The sequence below is a fragment of the Electrophorus electricus genome, chromosome 1 (assembly GCF_013358815.1).
Source record: "Electrophorus electricus isolate fEleEle1 chromosome 1, fEleEle1.pri, whole genome shotgun sequence".
Taxonomy (NCBI): Eukaryota; Metazoa; Chordata; class Actinopteri; order Gymnotiformes; family Gymnotidae; genus Electrophorus; species Electrophorus electricus.
The window spans coordinates 34,524,087-34,547,857 of record NC_049535.1 but is presented as its reverse complement, the minus strand read 5'-3'; the positions used below and the strand labels follow the sequence as shown (position 1 = coordinate 34,547,857).

Here is a 23,771-nt window from a genome sequence, read left to right as displayed (position 1 = left end):
GTGTAGGTCTGAGTTGGTTAATTCAAAGCTCTGTTAGAAGCAGGCCCCTCCCCCCTGAGCCACGCCCACACTTCTGTACCTACAAGATCATATGCAGACTTACACATCTTGCATGACCCTGAGCTCAGGGGTCAGACAAACTGTTAGGGAGAGCTGACTCAGAGCCCACTGGGTTGGACAGCTCCAGAACTTTCTGCAGGATGCTGGGAAACCTTATAGAGATACCTCACAACATCTGCAACTACCTAACACACTCCTATCTAACACACTCCTAGCTAACACACTTTTCCCTAACATATTCTTCCATAATGTTCTCCTACCTAACACACTGTTGCACTCACTGTCAAACTGATCGGTTCAGATAAGAAAAACAGCTCACACACCTGCTTTCCCATTCATCACATGATGCAGTGATGTGAACCCACACACACAGCCCCACAGAGAAACACACACACACACACACACACACACACACACACACACACACACACACACACACACACACACACAAACACACCACACAAAGAAACACACACACACCCCCGCACAGAGAAACACACACACACACACACACACACACAGAAACACATAAACACACCACACAAAGAAACACACACACCCCCATACAAAGAAACACACACACACACACACACAGAGAAACACAAACACACCACACACAGAGAAACACAAACACACCACACACAGAGAGACAGAAACACAGACACGCACACACAAATATCCCCACATACACCCAGAGAAACACACACACAGAAACACCCCCACACAGAGCATCTCAGACACACACAGAAATATCCCCCCTCCAAACACACAGAGAAACACACACACACACAACACAAAAAACCACACACACACACCCATACAAAGAAACACACCCACACAAACACGCACACACACACACCCACACAGAAACACACACACACACAGAGAATCGCACACACGTACACACAAACACAGAGAAACACCCACAAAGAGAATCACACACACACACACAGAAACACCACACACATCCCCACACACACATCCACACCCACATAGCCAGAGACACACACACATAAAGAAATCACACACTAAAAGAATGACGCATTAGCAGAGAGAGACAGACAGCACTGTAAGACAAAAGAGGAAAGGTCAAGTTACTCACGTCAGAGGCAGGACCCTTATCGGCTCCAGGACAGGAGAACGTGACAAACTCATGGCATCGCTTATGTACCACAAAACAGCAAACTGAGAGAGAGAGAGAGAGAGAGAGAGAGAGAGAGAGAGAGAGAGATTGTGAGAATCAGATCCCAAAGCTCCATACTTCTGTGTAACTGGTCGCCATCATGATTCTGCTTTCACCAGGATATGCTGTCACACCCTGAACCCTCCTCACCCTGAACCCTATACCCCCAACCCAACACACTGGTCCCTAATCTCACCCTGAACCCTACACACCCAACCCAACACACTGGTCCCTAATCTCACCCTGAACACTACACACCCAACCCAACACACTGGTCCCTAATCTCACCCTGAACCCTACACACCCAACCCAACACACTGGTCCCTAATCTCACCCTGAACCCTACACACCCAACCCAACACACTGGTCCCTAATCTCACCCTGAACCCTACGCACCCAACCCAGCGCACTCACTGTGATTAATGTTACTGGCAGATTCTGCTCATGTGCTTTACCACACAGACAAAACACCCTGGTCGTGCTCACTTCTGTTATTCACATTCAGCCCTGACCTACACTGGACACACTCTGTTCATCTCTCTCTCACACACACACACACACACACACACACCAGTGTTTTTTCCATAATACACTGAAGAACAGTGTGTTTTGAAATATATGTTTGAATGCAAGTCAAACTGGCCCCAGACCAGATTACTGTCTGCTCTGAGCGTTTCTTTATGACATGGCATGTATGCTTCTGTCTTCACCCTCAGACAATAACTCAGCACCTCTCACTACCCCCACAGAGCTGAGGGAGAATCAGAGGTAGAGAGAAAACAAGAGAGAAAGAAGAAGAAAGACAGGACGTGTGTGTGTGTGTGTGTGTGTGTGTGTGTGTGTGTGTGTGTGTGTGTGTGTGTGCGAGGGAGAAAGAGAATGTGTGTGAGTGGGAGTTTAGAAAGCTGAATTGTGCAGAACAAATTCGCTCGGCTCTGTGACCATATGGTGCGTTAAAATTTGCTCTTTTTATTAGCATGGAGGAATCCAAAAAAATCGGCTAAACCACTATAATTAGTGAAGTGCAAGACAAACAGTGTCACCAAACAGCTTCTGTTGCTGTGAGGAACCTGAAGGCCCTTTGAGGTCTGAGATTCAGAGATCCACAGAACTGTTTCAGGCATCTCCAACTATCTGCAATACCAGACATAAAAACCAGTTCTGCAGTCTAGACCCACTTAAAGACATGACTACTTCTTAACTGGGGAGAACACTCACACAGAAAAAACACACAGTATCATACTGGGCTTTCGACGCTTGTAGCTGGGATAATACAGGGAGGTCGGTATAGTGTAGTGAGGGTGGGATAGTGTAGTGTGGTAGGTAAAGTGTGTAGTGTTGTAGGTATAGTGTAGTGTGCTAGGTATAGTGTGTAGTGTTGTAGGTATAGTGTAGTGTGCTAGGTATAGTGTAGTGTTGTAGGTATAGTGTAGTGTGCTAGGTATAGTGTGTAGTGTTGTAGGTATAGTGTAGTGTGCTAGGTATAGTGTAGTGTTGTAGGTATAGTGTAGTGTGCTAGGTATAGTGTGTAGTGTTGTAGGTATAGTGTAGTGTGCTAGGTATAGTGTAGTGTTGTAGGTATAGTGTAGTGAGGTTGGGATACTGTACTGTTGTAGGTATAATGTGCAGTGTTGTAGGTATAGTGCAGTGTGGTAAGTATAGTGTGTAATGTGGTAGGTATAGTGTAGTGTGGTAGTGTGTAGTGTGGTAGGTATTGTGTAGAGTGGTAGGTATAGTGTGTAGTGTGGTGGGTATAGTGTAGTGTGGTAGGTATAGTGTAGTGTGGTGGGTATAGTGTAGTGTGGTAGGTATAGTGTAGTTGTGGTGGGTATAGTATAGTGTGGTAGGTATAATGTGTAGTGTGGTGGGTATAGTGTAGTGTGGTAGGTATTGTGTAGTGTGGTAGGTATAGTGTGTAGTGTGGTAGGTAACCATGCTACTGGTTCTGAGGAGGACCGAGGTTCAAACCTTTGTCCAGTGAAGGACACCACACTGTAAGAGCTCTATAACACTATAGAAATTGCTGTGGATAAGATAAACATACAAAGTTCTAATCCTTTCCTGTACTGGATTACATAGTCCTCCTAACTGGGTGTGGGGTGTTTGCTGTGAGGGTTTCTCCCTCTAGGGTAAGTCAGTAGGGCCTAGGGTATGCACCTGTGTGGGAGGGGTGTATCAGGGATGGTGTGCTGGTCTCTGTACAGCGGTGAGATGCTGGCTCACATACCAGTCTGCTCACATATGGTGTACAGCCTGATCCGACCTTTCATAATTAAACATGCCATTAAATATCCATGCACAAAGAGCAGCAGAAAGACAGGGGACCCGCCAAAGTCCAGCCACAGTCCTGCCACAGCACCATCATAACTCTCACTGTAACTGGAGCACAAACTCAGTTATTTCAGAGAGTGAAATCACTTCTGGATTGTGCACCGCAGCTGGTGCACTCACAGACACACACTAGAGTCCTCCCACACACTTGTACACTTAACCCCCAAACACACACACACACACACACACACACACACACACACACACACTTATAGATATGTGCACACACATATATTCAAACACACATATTCGCACACATCACACATGCATACACACACATACACATAGACACACACACACACACACTTAAGCACACACACCCACACAAACACCCACATACCAACTCCTGTGGAGAACTCTGAGAACTCTAGCGGCTACTTCAGGGGTGCTCCAGAAAACCCTCCATAATGTTTCACACTGGAGTCTCCACACTGTTCACACAGTCCCAGGCCATCAGAGCCTAGGCAGATGGGACATTACCTCCACTCGCCAGGGTTACTCCAGATTAGGAGAAGGGAGAAGTGAGCTCCTTCAGTCTGGGAGATTGGGGATTAGATCTGGGAGATTATGGATTAGGAGGGGGAAGGGTGAGTCTGCACATGGAGACCAAATTAAACATATCTGAAGAGTTTAGAGCTCTGTGTGCTTTGTATGTTCCATATGTCTGTGTGTTCTGTCTGTCAGATAAATGCCATAAATGTAAATATGTGTTCTGAGTTCTGTGTAATCCGTGTGTTATGTGAGATGATCTTGTGTGATCTTGTCCCACAGAACCAGACGGGCAGTTATGAACATACTCTGCAGGGGACAGAACAACACAATTATCCTGGGGAATTATCCTGGGAATGATTGTGGAGGGAATATTAACCTGATTGTGCACCTGGACCTGAGCACTCAGACGCCGTTATGAACAGTTAAACAGCAGAGAAGAACTGAGCAAGACATCTGGTCATCAGAGAGGAAGGTGAGCGGAGCAGAGATGATTCACCGTAACACAGAATAAAGAAGAAAGCGCCCCAACTAAAAGGCACACAAACACTTGTTCTAAATTAAATTACTGAATGAAAGACTCTTTATGATGGGTTGTGGAGTCTAATCGCGCCTAAGACCCTTCCAAGCAGACATCAGCGAAGCACTCACCCCAGACCCAGGGAAACCAGAACACACACACACACACACACACACACACACACACACACACACACTCACACACACACTCACACACACACTCACACACACACTCACACACGTATACACACACTCACACACGTATACACACACTCACACACACACACACACACACACACACACACACACTCACACTCACACACACTCACACACACACACACACTCACACTCACACACACTCACACACACACACACACACACACACACACACACAACACACAAAGACACACACAAACACACACACACAAAGTGTGACACTAGGTGGATTAATGTGGTTTTGTGTCATGTGGACTGATGGGAGAGCAGCTCTGATTCATGGATATTGGAGCTTCTGTAATCACAGGCACATCCCTGTCCCTCCCATCTTAGACTTTACTTTACACACACACACACACACACACTCACACACACTCACACACACACACACACACATACACACACACACACACACACAGACACACACACATACACACACACACACACAGACACACACACACACTCCCACACACACATACACACACACACACACACACTCCCACACACACACACACACACACACACACACACACACACACACACACACATACACACACACACACACACAGACACACACACATACACACACACACACACACACACACACACACTCCCACACACACATACACACACACACACACACACACACACACACACACACACACACACACACACACACACTCCCACACACACATACACACACACACACACACACACACACACACACTCACACTCACACACACTCACACACACACACACACTCACACTCACACACACTCACACACACACACACACACACACACAACACACAAAGACACACACAAACACACACACACAAAGTGTGACACTAGGTGGATTAATGTGGTTTTGTGTCATGTGGACTGATGGGAGAGCAGCTCTGATTCATGGATATTGGAGCTTCTGTAATCACAGGCACATCCCTGTCCCTCCCATCTTAGACTTTACTTTACACACACACACACACACACACTCACACACACTCACACACACACACACACACATACACACACACACACACAGACACACACACATACACACACACACACACAGACACACACACACACACACACACTCCCACACACACATACACACACACACACACACACACACACACACACACACACTCCCACACACACAGACACACACACACACACACACACACACACACATACACACACACACACACACAGACACACACACATACACACACACACACACACACACACACACACACACTCCCACACACACATACACACACACACACACACACACACACACACACACACACACTCCCACACACACACACACAGACACACACACAGACACACACACACACACACACTCCCACACACACATACACACACACACACACACACACACACACACACACACACACACACACTCCCACACACACATACACACACACACACACACACACTCCCACACACACACACACACGCACACACACACACACACACACACACTCCCACACACACACATACACACACACACACGCACACTCACGCACACACACACACACACACACACTCACACACGCACTCACGCACACACACACACACTCACGCACACACACACTCCCACACACACATACACACACACACACACAGACACACACACACGCACACACACTCCCACACACACATACACACACACACACACACACACACACACACACACACACGCGCACTCACGCACACACACGCACACACTCACACACACTCACACACACACACTCACACTCACACACACACTCACACACACACACACACACACTCACGCACGCACACGCGCACACGCACACGCACGCGCACGCACACACACACATGCACACGCACACGCACACAGGTGCGCAGGTACGCACAAACACACATACACACGCTGACGAACAAATTCCCACATACACACGCACACACAAATACACAGGTATCAGAACAGATATAAACAGATAATAAGATTGCACTAATGGACAGACACTTCAGAATACCTGCTAAACTGACTACAGTGAAAATGATCCTTCATTTGAAAAACATTAAGGACTGTGTGATTAAGTGAGTCTCGGGAACGATTTCAGCTGCTGAGAACTGAACCAATAGTTCAGAACACACTGTTCATTAAGCCCTTCACCAGAGCACAGAGGCACAAACAGGACAGAATCAACTCTGTCTTTCACTCTCTCTCTCTCTCTCTCTCTCTCTCTCTCTCTCTCTCTCTGTCTCTCTCTCTCTCTATCTATCTATCTATCTCTCCCCCCCTCTGTCTCTCTCTCTCTCTCTCTCTCTCTCTCTCTCTGTCTCTCTCTCTATCTATCTATCTATCTATCTATCTCTCCCCCCCCTCTCTCTCTCTCTCACTCTCTCTATCCACCCCTCTGTATACACTCTTATAAGGGGCTACAGGTCTATTAGGCTGGCTGCTGGTTTACTGTGATGTCCAGTATCTCCCCAGCTTCCCCTGAGCCGCCGGGTGCTGTGCTGTGTTGTGCTGGCATGTGCTTGGATGACTGCACAGGGGAGGTGTGTGCATGTGCACCTAACGGATTTGCATTGTTGCATAAGTGACACGCTCACTGTGGTGAAACACTCACAGTGGTAAAACGTTCACAGTGGTAACACTCACGGTAGTAACACTCACGGTGGTGAAATACTCACAGTGATGAAATGCTTACACAGGGCAGTCGGCATGGTTACACAGAGCAGTCGGCATGGTTACACAGAGCAGCTGGCACGGTTACATGGGGCAGTCGGCATGGTTACACAGAGCAGTCGGCACGGTTACAAGCGTGTTGTGTAAAGACACTGCAGACCTACATAAGGCTCCTTATCTCAGAAAGACCAACACAAGGCCTGTAATGTGCCTGCTCACTTAAACGACACCTCAGCTAGGAGACAACAGATAGCGAACGCTGAATAGCATGGTTAAGAGAGAGGGAGAGAGGGAGGGAGGGAGAGAGAGAGGGAGAGGATGGGAAGTGGAGCGTTATACACAGGAATGGCTCTTTTCAAGAGAAAAGAGGTGAACGTTTTCTTTTTTCTGCAGGAGATAGGAGCAGGAGTCGATTGTTCTCAGAGAGAAAAAAGATATATTTGAATTTCAGCTTTAATGCCTGTGGTAATGTGGTAATGGGAGTTATGCGAGCGAGGAGTCCGGCCTACGCAGAGCGTATAAATAGCAGCCGTCAGCACACCAGCGCAGGGTACGAGGAGGGGGGTCAGTGAGTCACCCACCGATCCACAGCTGTCCACAACTTCTGCTCCCTCTCACGCACGCACGCACACACACTCACTGCAGCCTTTTCTCCCTCCAGCTAAACACTCTCACACCGGTTCACATACTGCACGACACGTCCCCCCGACCCTGTGCGGCACACCGGTGTGTGACAGGCGAAGTTATTTACAAGTTTTCTGCTGAGGGGTCGGGGGGGTAGTCGTAATGACAGGAAGCCCTCTCACGGAGCGAACGCGCTGAGTGCCACTCGGCGAGAGCGTGAGGAAAGAGACCGGGAACTTTTAGTAACCTGCCGTGGCTCCCTCCGGTTCGAGGTGTTAAAGAGTACCGCGCACTCGAAACACGCCAGTGATGGAAGACGTCTGATGTAAATAAACTCAGTGACACTAAAGAGAAAATGGAGCTCCTGTCCTGAGCCCAAGGTCTCGTTCCTGAAGCCTCTGTCCTGATGGACCAGAAAAGGGCTGATCTTCAGTCTATATAGACAGTAAGAATAAATATTTTACACTCGAGTGTGTACGTACGTGCAGAGTATGTGTGTGTGTGTGTGTTACAGCTCTCCAGCTACAGGCTGTGGCACCCCCACTCTACACCATGGATCACAACCACAGCACAACCACAGCACAAGCCAATGAGCCAGCCACTTACCCCCATCCACACACTCACACACTAACAGGCATTTACAGCCACCAGGGCACTGGGAGGTGTGAAAGAGCAGACACACAGAAAAAGGAGGCAGGAAAAAGAAGAGCGACAGAATACGAGAGATTAAGATTAAGACAAGGGGAATATGCAGATTCACAAACTGTATCTGCAAGCAACTGATTAATTTCCTTCTAATTCGGCGTTAGGTGTGATGTTTAGTGCTGAATATGATCTTGAATTAATTACTGGGTGTTTTTTGGTACCAGGGCTCATATCTGCAGTATCAGGAGTGTCAGACAGGAACAGGAAAGCACCAAATACCCACATTATTGCAGGAGTTGGTTAATGCCCTCGTTAACAGTGACGTTAATTAGCCACATTCGTTAGGGGAGATGAGGTTTACGTGGGTTATGGGCGGCTAAGAGCACAGACACAGAGCCCCATGGGACCAAAACAGCTGAGAGGATGCTGTAATAAGTAGCCTGGCCTCCACAAAGCAGACATGTACACCACACGCACAGCAGCAGGTGGAGACACTTCTGAGGGATCTTCTGTGAGGGCCAGGGGACCTTTAGCCCTGGTTGCCATCTGCTCACCAGACCAGGGGAAGCCATCTGCAGTGACAGAGCTGAGCTGGAGGACCCCAACCCACGGAGGAGCCTCGGGGGTCCAAGACGCTGCATTATAAGCATGTGGGATTTGAAGAAACTGGTTTTTGTATTGAATAGATAACGATTATTCTGTAGCATTTATATTTTGTACCAGTGAATGTTCAGATTTAAACCAAGAACAAAGTCCCTCAGTAACAATGTGTGATTATGAATGGCTACAACATTGACCCAGAGAACCTGACTGGCTGGGATTGTGTGTGCATATTTGTGCACGTGCATGTGCGTGTGCGTGTGTGTGTGTGTTTGTGTCTTGGGTCTTGAGTCTTTAATACAGTTTCAATGCTCTTTAAAGCTATAATTATGAAACCAATAAGCACAGATCATCTCCACCACTAATATCTCTGACCTCTGCCCTCTCTGCTGGGATCACACTGATACCTGTGACCTCTGCCCTCTCTGCTGGGATCACACTGATACCTGTGACCTCTGCCCTCTCTACTGGGATCATGCTGATACCTGTGACCTCTGCCCTCTCTGCTGGGATCATGCTGATGCATGTAACCTCTCTCTCTCTCTCTCTTATTTAACAACACCTCGAAACCTTCACAGGAAAGTTACATTTACTCTGATTTACTTTTGTATAATGACCTAAATAATGCTTCCACTTAGCTAAATGTGATGTCTAGAAGTAGTGATATTTAGGGCATGATATCCACCAGAGAGCATGGGAGAGAGAGAGAGAGAGAGAGAGAGAGAGAGAGAGAGAGAGAGAGAGAGAGAGAGAGAGAGAGAGAGAGAGAGAATGAGAGAGGGAGAGTATGAGAGAGAGCGAGAGAGTGTGAGAGAGAGAGAGAGAGAGTGTGTGAAAGAGAGAGTGAAATAGATAGAGAGAGAGTGAAAGAGAGAGAGAGGGAGAGAGAGAGTGAAAGAGAGAGAGAGAGGGAGAGAGAGAGAGTGAAAGAGAGAGGGAGAGAGCGATAGAGAGGGAGAGTATGAGAGAGAGTGAAACAGAGAGATACAGAGAGAGAGAGTGTGTGAGAGAGAGAGAGCGAGAGAGTGTGAAAGAGAGAGAGTAAAATAGAGAGAGAGAGAGTGAAAGAGAGAGAGAAAGAGTGAAAGAGAGAGAGGGAGAGAAAGAGTGAAAGAGAGAGAGTGAAAGAGAGAGAGAGAGGGAGAGTATGAGAGAGCGGGAGAGAGAGAGCAAGAGAGAGAGAGAGTGAAAGAGAGAGAGAGAGAGAGGGAAAGAGAGAGAGAGAGAGAGAGAGAGAGAGAGAGAGAGAGGGAGAGTATGAGAGAGAGCGAGAGAGAGAGAGTGTGAGAGAGAGAGCGCGAGAGAGAGTGAAAGAGAGAGGGGGGGCTAGAAGAGAGAAGGGGAGATAAAAATAAAGAGAAGGGGATAAGGGGGTGGGACCACAGTGAGAGTGAGAGAGTGCCCATCACTTCATTTGCTGTTACCTAGCAACTGCAGCAGCCAGGAGGAGCGTTACCCAAACACAAGCAAAGCTTCCATCTCACAGACCATCACTGCCTTCCAGTCTTCATACAGACTCAAGTACTTTTCGATCACGGTGTAGCAGGTGTGTTTGGGGCCTCCTCAGGGGAGTGTGTGTGGGGTTAGAGGAGTGAAACTGCTGCACAAGTTTCAGTGTGAAACGAATGTGTGCGTGACAATTTGATACCTTCATCATAACCACACGTCCTCCATCAACTCAAGATCTGCCTCAAACAACTACAAATCTCTCTCTCTGAGTGTATAATGTCAGCTTTCAGTTTATTTAACATTTTTAAATATTCTCCTCAGCGACAAACTTTTTTTTCATCAGGATGCAGGATGCAGCACCTAATATACGTGTTTTCTATAAGACACAATATAGACATGATTCAATCAGTCTTTTTAAAATTCCAAACACTACAGAGCAGTTCATAGTTCATGCAAATGGGATAAAAGCATCATTTCCAAAGCACCAAGGGCCCAGTCTTTCTGGGCTTCACAGCACCATGGAGACAGGAAGTACGCCAAACCTGGAGACAGGTAGTAGACCAGACTTGGAGACCGGCTGGAGGCACCATGACACGCACCGCCTGTCCAGCACTGCTGTGAAGGCCTTCACCTTCTGAGAAGAACGGTGCCAGGGTCTCCTGTACGAAACCCACAGCTGCACTCATCCACATCTAATTAATGGCGACTGCAGTGGTTACAGTAACACGATAACACTGCAAAGCACGTGCTGGCATATCTGCACGGGAACTAAACAACTCCCAGAGCCGGTTGCTGCTAATGCGCCTGTGAGGTTTCAAGCAGACAAGAGAAAAGAAACAACTGAGGGCTACTTCTGATAGTCCAGCAAATGACTCAGAACATGGCAAGCGCCCGCTAGGCACAGGGCTCCTTCATTTCAGGGTGGCACATTCAATAAATAAAAGGTGTTTTATCTTTCCAAAGACAAAAAGTAAAACAATCATTTGGAGCTGTTTTTGCATAACTGTTACCATAATGTTCTTCTAAGACAATCATCAAGAACTTGTGATGATTCCTCTGCATTTAATTAGCCCACATTTCTCAAAATGAGAACACAGCACAGGACAGAGAAGTATTTTTTGTTCTTTTCATTTCTCTGTCTGATAAAAAGCTTAAGCTTATTGTGCACTTGTATCGGCATTGATTCCTGTATTTCAACAGTATTCTAGTTCAACGGTACCTTGAACTCTGATCTACTGTACTGTACTAGGATGTATTCTATGAGTAGATGACAAAGCTCTTTTGTAAGTTGCTCTTAGGAAGAGCGTCTGCCAAATGCCAAAAACATAAAATGCTCTCTGTAACACGCTTGACTTAACAAGTGGAAGATTTGAGTTAGTTGAATTGAATGGTTTGTCAAATCAAGAAAATATCACAGAATATGCAAAGCAGGTGAACACGCCTGTCACTCACAACCCTTCTGTATCTTACAGCAACACATTCTGTGACCAGATAAACAGAAGCCCCGACACCCACCCCAGGCCTTTTCCTCTACATGTGCAATCACCTGAAACTCCTTTTTTTACACTTGTTTTGCGTGTGGACAGATGTGGACCAAGAATGGCTTTAAAGTGTCATCTATTAGAATGGACCTGGTGAAAGGAAGTCAAGTCGAAGCAACGCCTAACAAGGGCCTGTTTCAAAGTTGAAATCTCAAAGGTGAACAATAAATGGACCAGAACGCTGGAAACCTTATCCAAATGTTGGTGGATAGACGACTGTGACGTCGGGTGCCTTGGCCTGTAACGATAAATTACCAGTCAATGATAAGTAATATTACAACACAAAGGAAAAATACAACAACCATTTTTGGCACATGCAAACCACCAGACTTTGGTGTGCATGGGCTTTAACTGCAGACACCCATGCACGGTTCCTCTCCTGAGGACTGAGATCCATAAACGCTGCACTGTTAATGACCGCCCTTCCGTGACGGCAGGCTACAGCTGTGGAGTAAATGACAAGAGATAACAGACCCGTGGCGCGGGCAGGTGCAGAAGATGTAATGCCCCGAGGGGCATTTGAGTGGCATGCACTGGGTGTTTATAGCAACACCTTGATGCCAGAGTGCACCTTAATATTACAGGAGACAAAGATTATTCTGTAGCATTTACCACTGGCCTCAAAGAGAGAGAGCCCTCCGGGCACATAACTGCAGGCTGTAAATTAGTTTAAAGTTAATGTTTAAGGTCTTATTTTCATAGTGGATTTATGCATTTATTTAGTTTATCTTTTAGTTGAGTTAACACTTGGCTTTACATGTCATGGTTTTCATGTGCTATTTTTTTCTTTTACTTATCCTTCCCTAATTTAGCAGGTTTAATCCGGTTCTGGTGAGCCTGCTACTAAAGTGCTTCTGAGCAGAAACTGCGTCTCCCGGGGACGCTGCGGTGGCATCAGAAGTGGGATAGCAGCTGTGCGGCGCATAAACGAGCATAAAAGAAGGTGCTGCCCAGGAGAAGATGGCGAGGATAGTGGTGATGCTAGCTGGTGCCTGCTGAGAGAGAAGCAGCTCTGCCTAGCCCTGGCACGGAGGGGCACTGCACACGCTTTTGGATCTTCCGCCAAAGCAGCATGAAGACCTCACAGCAGTGACCTCCAGCGACGTGTTGGACAGGCGGCTACGGCGCAATCTGTTATAACGGCTGTGTTCGGAGCGGCTGAGGCTGTGGGGAGAGTGGGTAAGCGATGTGGCGGTGAAAGTTAGAATGATGGTTCAGCAGGAGAGTTAGCGCGACACTACTTCCTGAATGCACTGTTGCTGGAAGAGCTGAAATAACGTGCAACTCACCACCCCATCCAAACTCCAAGGACCGAGGCGGAGATAGGACTTTGCAGAATTTCTGTGCTGAGACGCGGCAGAGGAGCTCCGCGAGGCGACGAGGTGTAATGCATCCCTGAGCAAACGCTGGAGGGGCATGTGTGGCCAAAGCAGGACGAGAGAAGTCCTTGTCAGAAAGCTCCACGAAGCTGAGCAAGTGAGGAAACAGAAGTGGGGGTACTCCCTGAGAGGCTGTTGCTGGTAGGAACAGCCTTCCGCAACTACACGGCCACGGCTTGGCTGAAGATGTCCGCAACGACAGGCGGCACAGCAAAGGCATGGAGCCAGGGCTCCCAGCCAGGATCAACCCCACCTCCTGGGGGTGAGGCCATCGGCTGTGTAGGAGCTGAACACGCAGAGCTGGATGGTAGAACTCCAGGGAGGGCTGAGCACACGAGCATCACCCGCAACAGTATCGACTGTGCTGTGGACGACACAGGAAACAGAGAACTGCAGAGGCTGTTGAGGGCAGCTATGTTGCAGCTCGTCCCACCCTGTGAGAGAGGACTGGTCAGGACGGCAGGGTTTATCTTTTAGTTAACCTGCCCGCCCTCACTGTAAAACGAACCCAGTTCCTATTCTGCCTGTGAGCCTGTTATTACAGCAGTGTTCACAAGCAAAAACGATGCATCATGAGCCTTTTTCCATGAGGGCACTGCAAGAGTTACCATATGTACCCCCAAGATGGGTACCTTAAACAACATAATTCTCCAGGTCGAGCCATGTGAAGCGTGCTTCACTGATGCAGGTTCAACACCAGGACACTACAGGACCCTCGTGAAGTCATGATGGATGGCAGCTTCTGTCAGGACCAAATGTGTCTGAGATCCAAATAAAAGTTTCTATTTCTATTTTGCACATCACAGACTTACATAATGATCTATAGCCTTTAGATCATCAAATCATTATAAATTCCGATACTTTTAACTATGGGAAATAGCTTATTCAAGAATATTTTAATCAGACAAGTTAGAAATTCACCAATATCAATAAATTTCCACTGAACAATTTTCACTGAACACTCCCCTTGCCCTGGTTACATGGTATGGCCTGCTGCGTGCAGTAGGAGTTCTTCGTTGACTGTGTCTCGTTTGTAACCACACCTATGTTGTTTTGCACACACCTGCATCGATTTAGTCTTGTCACGTTTCTATGTATTTAAACCCTTGTCAGTGTGTGTATTATTGTCTGTCACTGATCATGTCCGTGTTCACGTTCACAGTTTGTGTTATACGTGAGTGCCGGTGCCTGTATCATATGTTAATAAACGTTTGTCTCCGTCGAGCGAGTATGTACGTCCTGCTCCTTGACCAGCAGCACTCGGACTGTTACATTTCCCATATATGTATGTTTCTTTTTAGCAAAAACTTTAAGATTTATAACACATTGGTCTATTTGACCCAACGCATTGTTGTATTTGACCATCCATCTCAGTAAAGAAGTGACATGAGAAAACTTTGGAATGTTATAGACCAGGCGGACAACCAAAGGCTGGAGACTTAGCAGAGAAGCTGCAGTATTTGATGGAAAACTAGACAGTAGGGAATAGTAGTCCAGTCAGAAATGACCCAAGCACCCAAAATGCAATGTAATGGTAGAAGGCTAGCTGGTTGCCCAGAACCACCATGGTGTTGTTAACAGTATACTAGAGACTATGATGGTGTCTATTTAACTGAAAGGTCAAGCTATATAGAATATACATACAAAGATAGACGTATACATAGATAAGTTCCATCTTGTGAATACCTGAGATTCAGGAGAGAATGAGATTCAGCCTTCTGTTCAGAAATGTCAGAGATGAGTCAGGTATCCTCTCTGAGCCACAGAAGACACAGAGAGAAAATAACACATACAGTTATATCATCAGAAACTATATCATGTGAACTGATTGCTGAATCTTCTGGTTTAATATACAAAGAGAAAAAGATTGGACCGAGAACTGACCCCTGGGGCACTCCAGTCATAAGGTTGTGTGGGGCTGAAAGCAGCTCGAATCGAGGTGACCAGTATGACTGACCTTGAATATATGATGAGAGCCAAGGGAAGGCACCACGGCTGACTGCCAAAGCTGGAAAATGCGCAAATAAGCACCTGGTGATTCAGAGTGTAGAGCCAGCAGACGAGGGAAGAGGAGAAGAGATGAAGGCACGTAGTTCTTTCAGGCTCTGTGGACACCTGAAGTGACTGACAGGAGGGCAGTTTCGGCGAAATTCCCGGACAGGGAATTGCGCTATTCCCTCCGGTGTTGGGACTTGTTCCAAAACAAGTCCACTGCAGGGATTTGGGCAGAAATGAGAGCACAGAAACTTTTGTGATTGTTTCTATTATTGTTGAGGTCAGGAGAAGGTCACTTAAGTAAGCTGTCATTTAAATTTATTGTAGATTGTACAGCAGAACAGCACATGCTGTAGTACTTAAAACACAGAACAATACATACATGCAGCACAACAGTGTGAGATAAATGCAGAATACGTTTGCATTTACATTTACAGAATTTGGCAGACACCTTTGTCCAGTGCTTTGTAGACTCTCAAATACAGAACCTCATGTGACAACAGAGGATGAGTTCAGTGTTAAGAATACTGCCAGGCTAAGGCCCTGACTAGAATGGAAAAGAAGACAGTAAATGAATGTTGTGCATATTTAAGTGCTTAGTAACCCAGTGAAGAGGTGAGTCTTCAGTCTTCATTTGAAGACAGCTAGTCACTCAGCTAGTGGAAGTTCCTTCTTCCACCTCGTTGGCAGGACAGAGAAGAGTCGTGTTGCATGTCTTGTTTGTATGTTGAGGGATGTTGGTTCTAGTCTAGTTGTACTAGAACAAGGCTGAACAAGGTTTGATTAGCGCTTACAGGTACAGGGGATCTGGTCCAATTACAGATCTGAAGGCAAGCAACAGTATCCTGACGCAAGCCCCTACAAGGAACCAGTGTAGGGATCGCAGCAGTGAAGTGATGTGGGAGAACTTCAGGAGGTCGGAAACAAGCCATGCAGCTGCAATCCGGATGAGATGCAGGGGTCTGATGGCACAGAGAAGACAGCCTGCCAGTAGTGAGCTGCAGTGTGCAACACCGAGATGACAAGGAACTGAACAAGCTACTGACTGGCTTCCGTGGAGAGAAATGGCCAAGTGTTCCTTTAGAAATATGAGGAGAGAATGATCGTTGGTTATCCTGAAGTAGCCCAAGGTTGCGCTCCTCGTCAGTTGCAGTGCTCCAATAGTTCCCTCGTCAAGATCTCAACTTGGGGAGACATCTCCAGCGATACCTAGCAGCTCAGTCTTGCTGAGACGCTACGCCTCAAGTGAGGCACGACTCTCCATCCAAGAGATGTCTGCTAGGCATGTTGAGGTGTGAGCAGAAACCTGAGTGTCAGAGGGTGGAAACCAGAATATCAGTTTGAGTATTATCAGCATTGAAGTGGTATGAGAACCCAGCAAGGATATGACCTCACTAAGACAGCAGGAAGAACAGGACAGGACTAAGCACTGCGGGACACAAGTGAAGAGCCTGTATGGAGTAGATGTGCATATCACAATCAAATTACCACCACCTGATGGTTCCTCAAGGAATGAAACATACATTACCATGCTGTACAAGCAATCCCAATACAATACACATGCAGGGCAATGAAACACACATTTTATATTACATTTACCAGACACTTTTATCCAAAGCAACTTACAATCATGACTGAGTACAACTTGAGCAACTGAGGGTTAAGGGTCTTGCCCAGGGGCCCAACAGTGGCAACTTGGCAGTGGTGGAGTTTGAACCAGCAACCTTTCAATTACAAGTCAAGTACCTTCACCACTGAGCTACCACTGCGCCTAGACACAGGGACACAATTACACTGACAACATTAAGTCCATGTTTTGAACTGAACTGAACTGAATATACTTTAATATTCCTGAATCTGTCCTGAACTCCAGAACCACTGGCCCATCTCATGACCAAGACAAACACGAATGCACACACAGCTCAAAAATGTTCTTAGTGGCAGGGCTGAGACAAGAGGTGGGAATGTCTGAGCAGATGTCCCAGGAGAAGCAGGAGCAGTGTGGTGGCAAGGTTCCTCTATGTGGCTTCCTGACTGTGGATTAAAGAAGTTTCAAAACATTCCGAACGTAGCTGCTAGAGTTCTTACATATGCCATCTTAAGGCAACACACAGTTCCCTGACTCAAACATGTACAATGGCTTCGTGTTATTTTCCACATACGATATAAAACATTTCTTTGCCTTCATGGTCTGGCCGCTCCATTCCTGTCTACTCTTCTTTGTATGTGTTCTCTCCGTTCCTCTGACACCCATCGGCTCTTCTCCCATGCCTCCACACTCTATTCCAGCTACAGCTTCTCGAGCTACTGGCCCAAAACTCTGGAACACTCTTCCTCTTCATCTCTGTGCGTCATTCTTTCTCTCCTCATTAATGTTTTTCTGTCATTATTCCTTCTCATTATTTCCTCATCTTTGTTTCATTACCTGTTGTATGTTAATCTTCTTTTTTACTAGAATATATTAATATAGTATTTTCCTGTGCAGTGTGTACCTCAAAAGGCCAACTATTATTCTATATCTTTATAATATATAAATTATTATTGTTGTTGATGTGTTGTTGCTGTGATAAAGAGACTGGGTGATGAAATGAGCTTTGATGGTCCTGATGGTGGCGGAAAGATTGTTAATTAGTCCAAGCAGATGTTTGGGTGGAGTAAATAGTTTAGGCAGACTGCCTGTAGGAAGCAGCCATGGCTGAGACTGGCTATGGTAGCACAGAGACTCTGGGACCTGCTGTTGGATCTCAGGGATGTCTGTGTCTGTCACTGGCCTTGAGCCAGGTGGTGATGATGGTGTGTAGGTAGACCCGGACCACCCTCCCGGCTGTTCTCCCGACTCTCTGTAGGGTCATGTGGTCTGGAAAAAAATAAGGTTCCCATATCAGATTGTGATCCAGCTGGTCCAGAAGATCCCCATGAAGAAGGTGGTCAGAAAGGAAAGGGGGGGGGGGTGGTGTTGAAGATCCAGGCACAGAGATGACAGGCTGACCAAAGCTCTGCCTCCTCCACGTGTGCTGATGATCCCCACCACTCTCGTGCCATCAGCAACTATGGTGACGTGATTTGAGCTGTGCCTTGCAGGGCACGCGAGTCAAGTCACGTGAACGGCGACGGACGGGGCCCTCGGCCCTGGTGAGCCAGCGCTGTGGCCAGCGTTGTGTTGCCTTGGCAGAGTGACTGAAATACTTGAAGATGTCTGTGATATATACATGAAATCCCTGGACGTGAGAGAGGACGTGCAGAATGGCAGAAGGTGGGTGAGCAGAAAAGGAAAGGTAGAGGACAGTTTAGAAAAATGCGAGATGAGCCTCGCTGTAAAGGAGCAGAAGGAGGTAAAGCGAGTCGTATTTTCTCCACTTCTTCTCAGCTCTGTATAGCGTAATTCTGTCAGGTCCGAGGGTGTCTGAGAGGCAGCGGCCAGAAGATGAAGGTCAGGACAGTTTGGAGAGGAACGGCCAGACTCTCGGGGCTGAGAGTCCACAGCCGCAGAGAGGTTTAAGAGGAGAGGCGGCGGAATTGGCAGGTACTTCTGAAAAATGGTAGCCGTTGGTAAAGATGACCAGACTGTGTGAGGAAGGAGGGTTTGAAGGTTCAGTGTGCAGCGGACGGAATGAAGAGAACATTTTTATCACAAGAAGGATGAAAGATGAGAGAAGATGAGACCGTTTGAGAGTGGCGGCAGTGAAGTTCCTTGTTTTACTGCAGAATAGTACTCGTGGAGACAAGCTCAGAAGGAGGGAACGACGCCACGGCTATGCAGATCGCTGCTAACGAGCAGCATGTGGGATATTTAACGTGTACGTGGACGGAGGTGGACCACCTCTCCCAGAACGCTCAGCAAACACGCAGTAAATTAGCCTGTGAGCTTTACTCACTGGGTGCAGAGTAGGAGGATGACAACTAATTAATGAAAATCAAAGGACATCAACAATAAGAAACTGTTCTAGTGAGTTCCTGGGAGAGGGAAGATGACAGAGGCCACATGGAAAATGAAAAAGTCAGAATTCTGCAGTAGCACTTGAAGTCTTTAATAAAAAGGTTTAATAAGCTGTACAGGCATAGAAGAACAACAACGGAGCACAACAGAACGCCGTCGGCACAGTGAGCGGCACTTACCTTTGACTTTTTTGTTGAAAACCATTAACAAGAACGTCTGTTGGATATTTTGATTTCTATGGTCTCACTTCTTTTCTTGAAGTTTTGTATCTACCAGAATTCTGTGGTCCAGCTGGGTACATATTCAGAGACATTCACATATGTATAGAGAAAAGCCACAAGGAGAGAAGCACAGAGCCCGGTGTCTCGTTAAGACAGTGCTGCACAGAGCCCAGTGTCTCGTTAAGACTGTGCCGCACAGAGCCCGGTGTCTCGTTAAGACTGTGCCGCACAGAGCCCGGTGTCTCGTTAAGACAGTGCTGCACAGAGCCCAGTGTCTCGTTAAGACAGTGCTGCACAGAGCCCAGTGTCTCGTTAAGACTGTGCCGCACAGAGCCCGGTGTCTCGTTAAGACTGTGCCGCACAGAGCCCGGTGTCTCGTTAAGACTGTGCCGCACAGAGCCCGGTGTCTCGTTAAGACTGTGCCGCACAGAGCACGGTGTCTCGTTAAGATTGTGCCGCACAGAGCACGGTGTCTCGTTAAGAGGCAATTATTTCTTGTGTTTTTTCTTTTATTTTTCTTTTTTTCAAAAAATAAAACCCAATGACTTGGTTAATCAATGCAGGAATCATCTGATACAACTGAGTGCCAGAAGGAAAACGCTGGAACACTCTGCCCAAACAAAAATCTAACAGTACATAAGATGTCAGCTAAGAAACACACACCACCAGGAGCGAGAAATACAAAAACTATGAATCCAGCCTAAATGGATGAAGAAATGAAACCAACTTGGCAGGGGAGGCGTTCGGTCCCACCCATGTTCAGCAGGTGCACTGACTGCTCTCGGAACCATGGGACGGTGAGTGTGCGAGGGCACGCACAGGTGAGCACGCAGTGCTCGGGTGCGGTGGTGACTGGTAAGCACAGGCCGAGCTGGACTGTGTGTGATCTAAGGTTCATTGGTGTCCAGCGTGACAATGTCGCAGAAAGCCTCTCAAACGCCTGTACGGAATCAAGGAATCAAGGTTCTGTGCCCTGTCGCGTCCCGCCGCGTCAGGCCCGTCTCTTCAGCGGGCCAAGGAACAGTGGGACAGACAGGCCTGTTTCTTGTTCGGCAGCTAGAAGAAGAGAAACTGTGTGGAGAAGTGCACAATTGTAGGAACGGGAAAGAATCTTCAAACATGACACATCTGTTACTGTCGCCTTGCAATGCGATGTTTACAGTTTCGGGTCACTTCTGCTTTTCTTATCAGTCAATACTCGTGCGGAATGCACACTGACACTCAAACCATCCACGCCAGTAAAAGAACAATCGCGCACACTTGAGTGCAGATCATGTGCTGGTCACATGATTTCACGATCCTCCTTCGACCGGCTGGTTGTACATTTTTTAATCAAGCATGATCTATTTTTGTGACAGACAGCCCTAGACACAGTACTGCGAAACCCGCCGTCCAAAATGAGACACCGAACATGTGCAAAGGACCGCGGAGAGCAGAGAGCTCCTCCACGTCTGTGAGACCCCTCAGATGGCCTATTTAAAAAAGTGAGGCCAACTAAGCCGAGACGATCCCCAGCGGAGCTGCAGGCCGCCCCAGACATGCAGCCTTGGTGCTTCTGTCCCGCTAACCTTCTTTTCATCCTCTGGCGGGGCTGCATGGCGTGCTCCACATCAAAGCAGCCGACTCTCGCCGACTTCAAACAAAGAGCAGGCCCGGCCGGCCGCAGGGCGAAGGTCACGGTTCCATCTAAAGCACTCCATGTCAGAACCGGAGCACGCTGCTTTTGAGACAAACACGGACCTGATCCAAATTGAGTCACCTGATGGTGAAGCGTGAATAGCCGCGGACCAAATGGGCGGGTTCGTGCCTCGCAGGGCGGGGTGGCGAGACTGCAGAGGGCACCGCCTTCGGTCAGAACCAACAGCAGAGAGGGGGCCGAGGCCTCTCCTCACAGGCTGTAGCATCGGTGCCCTCTGCAGTCTCGCCACCCCGCCCTGCGAGGCACAAACCCGCTCCAGCAGAGCTGCATGAGAGGCTCCTAATGACAACCAAAGAAAAGTCCTGATTGGCCTGTATTAGCTTAACATAAAGGCACTTCACCGCAGCAGAAGGTCCTTACAGCATTATTACGCATAATCTCATTGTGCCAAGCGCCACTCGGTGAGCTTTTTATTATGTCCATAAAGCCCAGCAAATCTTTCGGTCTCATTACGCTGGTTATGGCTGTTTGGAAGAGACTCTCGACACTCATCTGTCATCTGATACATTAGCAGTAAGTCAGTAGCGGCTCCTACTGAGTCCTGCCAAGCCACAAAAAACAAACAGGACTCAGTTCATGTTGTACTGTTAAAAAAACAAAACAAAAAACAAAATAAGAACTCATGGCTCAAGAACGCATGACCCAAGAGTAGAGTCAGAAACCTTCAACTAAAACCTTCCTATGTTTACCTTCCTATGTGTCTGGTGGTTGACTGGAAACGTGGTCTCACTGCACTGTAGGCCTCAGCTGTGTGCATCTGCTGTACTTTGTCTCAGCTGTGGGTCCGTATGGATAAAATCATCTGCCAAATGCGTAAACGCAAATGTTAATGTAAACCCTGATTATATCACCTCTGGCCTATTTTTACACTCAGGGCTAATCGTACAGAGACAACAAACCATTTTGCTGTGTCTGCTAAATGCAGTGTAAATGTAAATATAACCGTATAACACCACGGCCTTTACGTATTCACATATCCTGCTCACCCTGAACTGCAGCAGAAGGACACACACACTGGCTGTAGGAAAATGGAGAGGGTTTTCAATAGACACACACACACACACACATATGTTCTTGGACCTGGGGAGGATGTCCTACCAGCCTGTCATTCACTGTGGAAGGTCTGGAGGAACACAATGTCCTCCAACAAACCCTGTTAGAATGTGAGCACACGGTTGAAATGACTATGAGCCCAACCATTGCTTGCATGAGGAGGAGAGAGTGTATGGATGGCACTAATGGCACTCCGGCTTCTCTCTGGGTTTAAATAGCACCCCCCCACCCCCAAGCCATAGATCCCCTGCTATTCCTGGATACTTCACACCTTGCACTGTATATATGTTCAGTACAGAGAGTTGAACAGCTACCTGCTTGCTTTGCTCAGCCTTCCTGCCTCTGCCCCACATTTGCCCCACGTCTGCCCCAAGTCTGCCCCACACCTGCCCCATCTGGCCCACAATCCTGGGGCAGAGGGCATAGGAACTGAGTACTTCCCAAACGGCAGAAAGAGAGGGCTGTCCTGAGCTGTGGGGAGGTTTGCTCAGGGTCTGTCCTGCTCCAGCTACTGCTTCCCTCTTACTGGACACAAGACACTAACGTCCCTGACTGGCAGCACAAACCGACTCAACGATGAGTCAATCACTTATTGCACTGAAGCCGACCCCAGGCCAACTCTCTCTCTCTCTCTCTCTCTCTCTCTCTCTCTCTCTCTCTCTCTCTCTCTCTCTCTCTCTCTCTCTCTCTCTCCCTCTCTCTCTCTCTCTCCCTTCTCTCTCTCTCTCTCTCCCGCTCTCTCTCTCTCTCTCTCCCCCCCCCTCTCTCTCTCCCCCCCCCTCTCTCTCTCTCTCTCTCTCTCTCTCTCTCTCTCTCTCTCTCTCTCTCCCTCTCTCCCTCTCTCTCTCCCTCTCTCCCTCTCTCTCTCTCTCTCTCTCATATGGCTGGATGGTACAGACCTTCCCTTTTGGAAAGATGCAGATTTATAATTAAGACTGAAGGGGTTGGAGAGACTCTTCTAAGCAGCTATGAGCAAAGACGCTCCCGTTACTCACCTGCTGCGTCTCACTGCTCCAAGTCAAGTGCCAGGGACTGAGGAGGAGAGGAGAGTCATGGCTGCGCTCCCGTTTCCTCACCCCCTACAGACATGCGGCGGCCCCGCATCGGACCGACGCACCCAGAACCTGCACTGTAGCCTTCAGCAT

At 47.6% G+C, this 23,771-nt stretch overlaps 1 protein-coding gene across 3 annotated transcripts in view; it reads right to left on the bottom strand.

Annotated features, from left to right (window-relative positions):
* prkcbb (protein kinase C, beta b) overlaps positions 1-23,771 on the bottom strand; it is a 93,957-nt gene that overhangs the window by 65,708 nt on the left and 4,478 nt on the right. For 2 of the 3 annotated variants that reach the window (XM_035526403.1, XM_035526404.1), the window contains exon 3: positions 1,163-1,245. In XM_035526403.1, the coding sequence (XP_035382296.1) occupies positions 1,163-1,245 (83 nt within the window). Of the gene's footprint in view, positions 1-1,162; positions 1,246-13,631; positions 13,796-23,771 lie in introns of those variants that run through there. The other variant, XM_035526405.1, reaches the window with a different exon arrangement.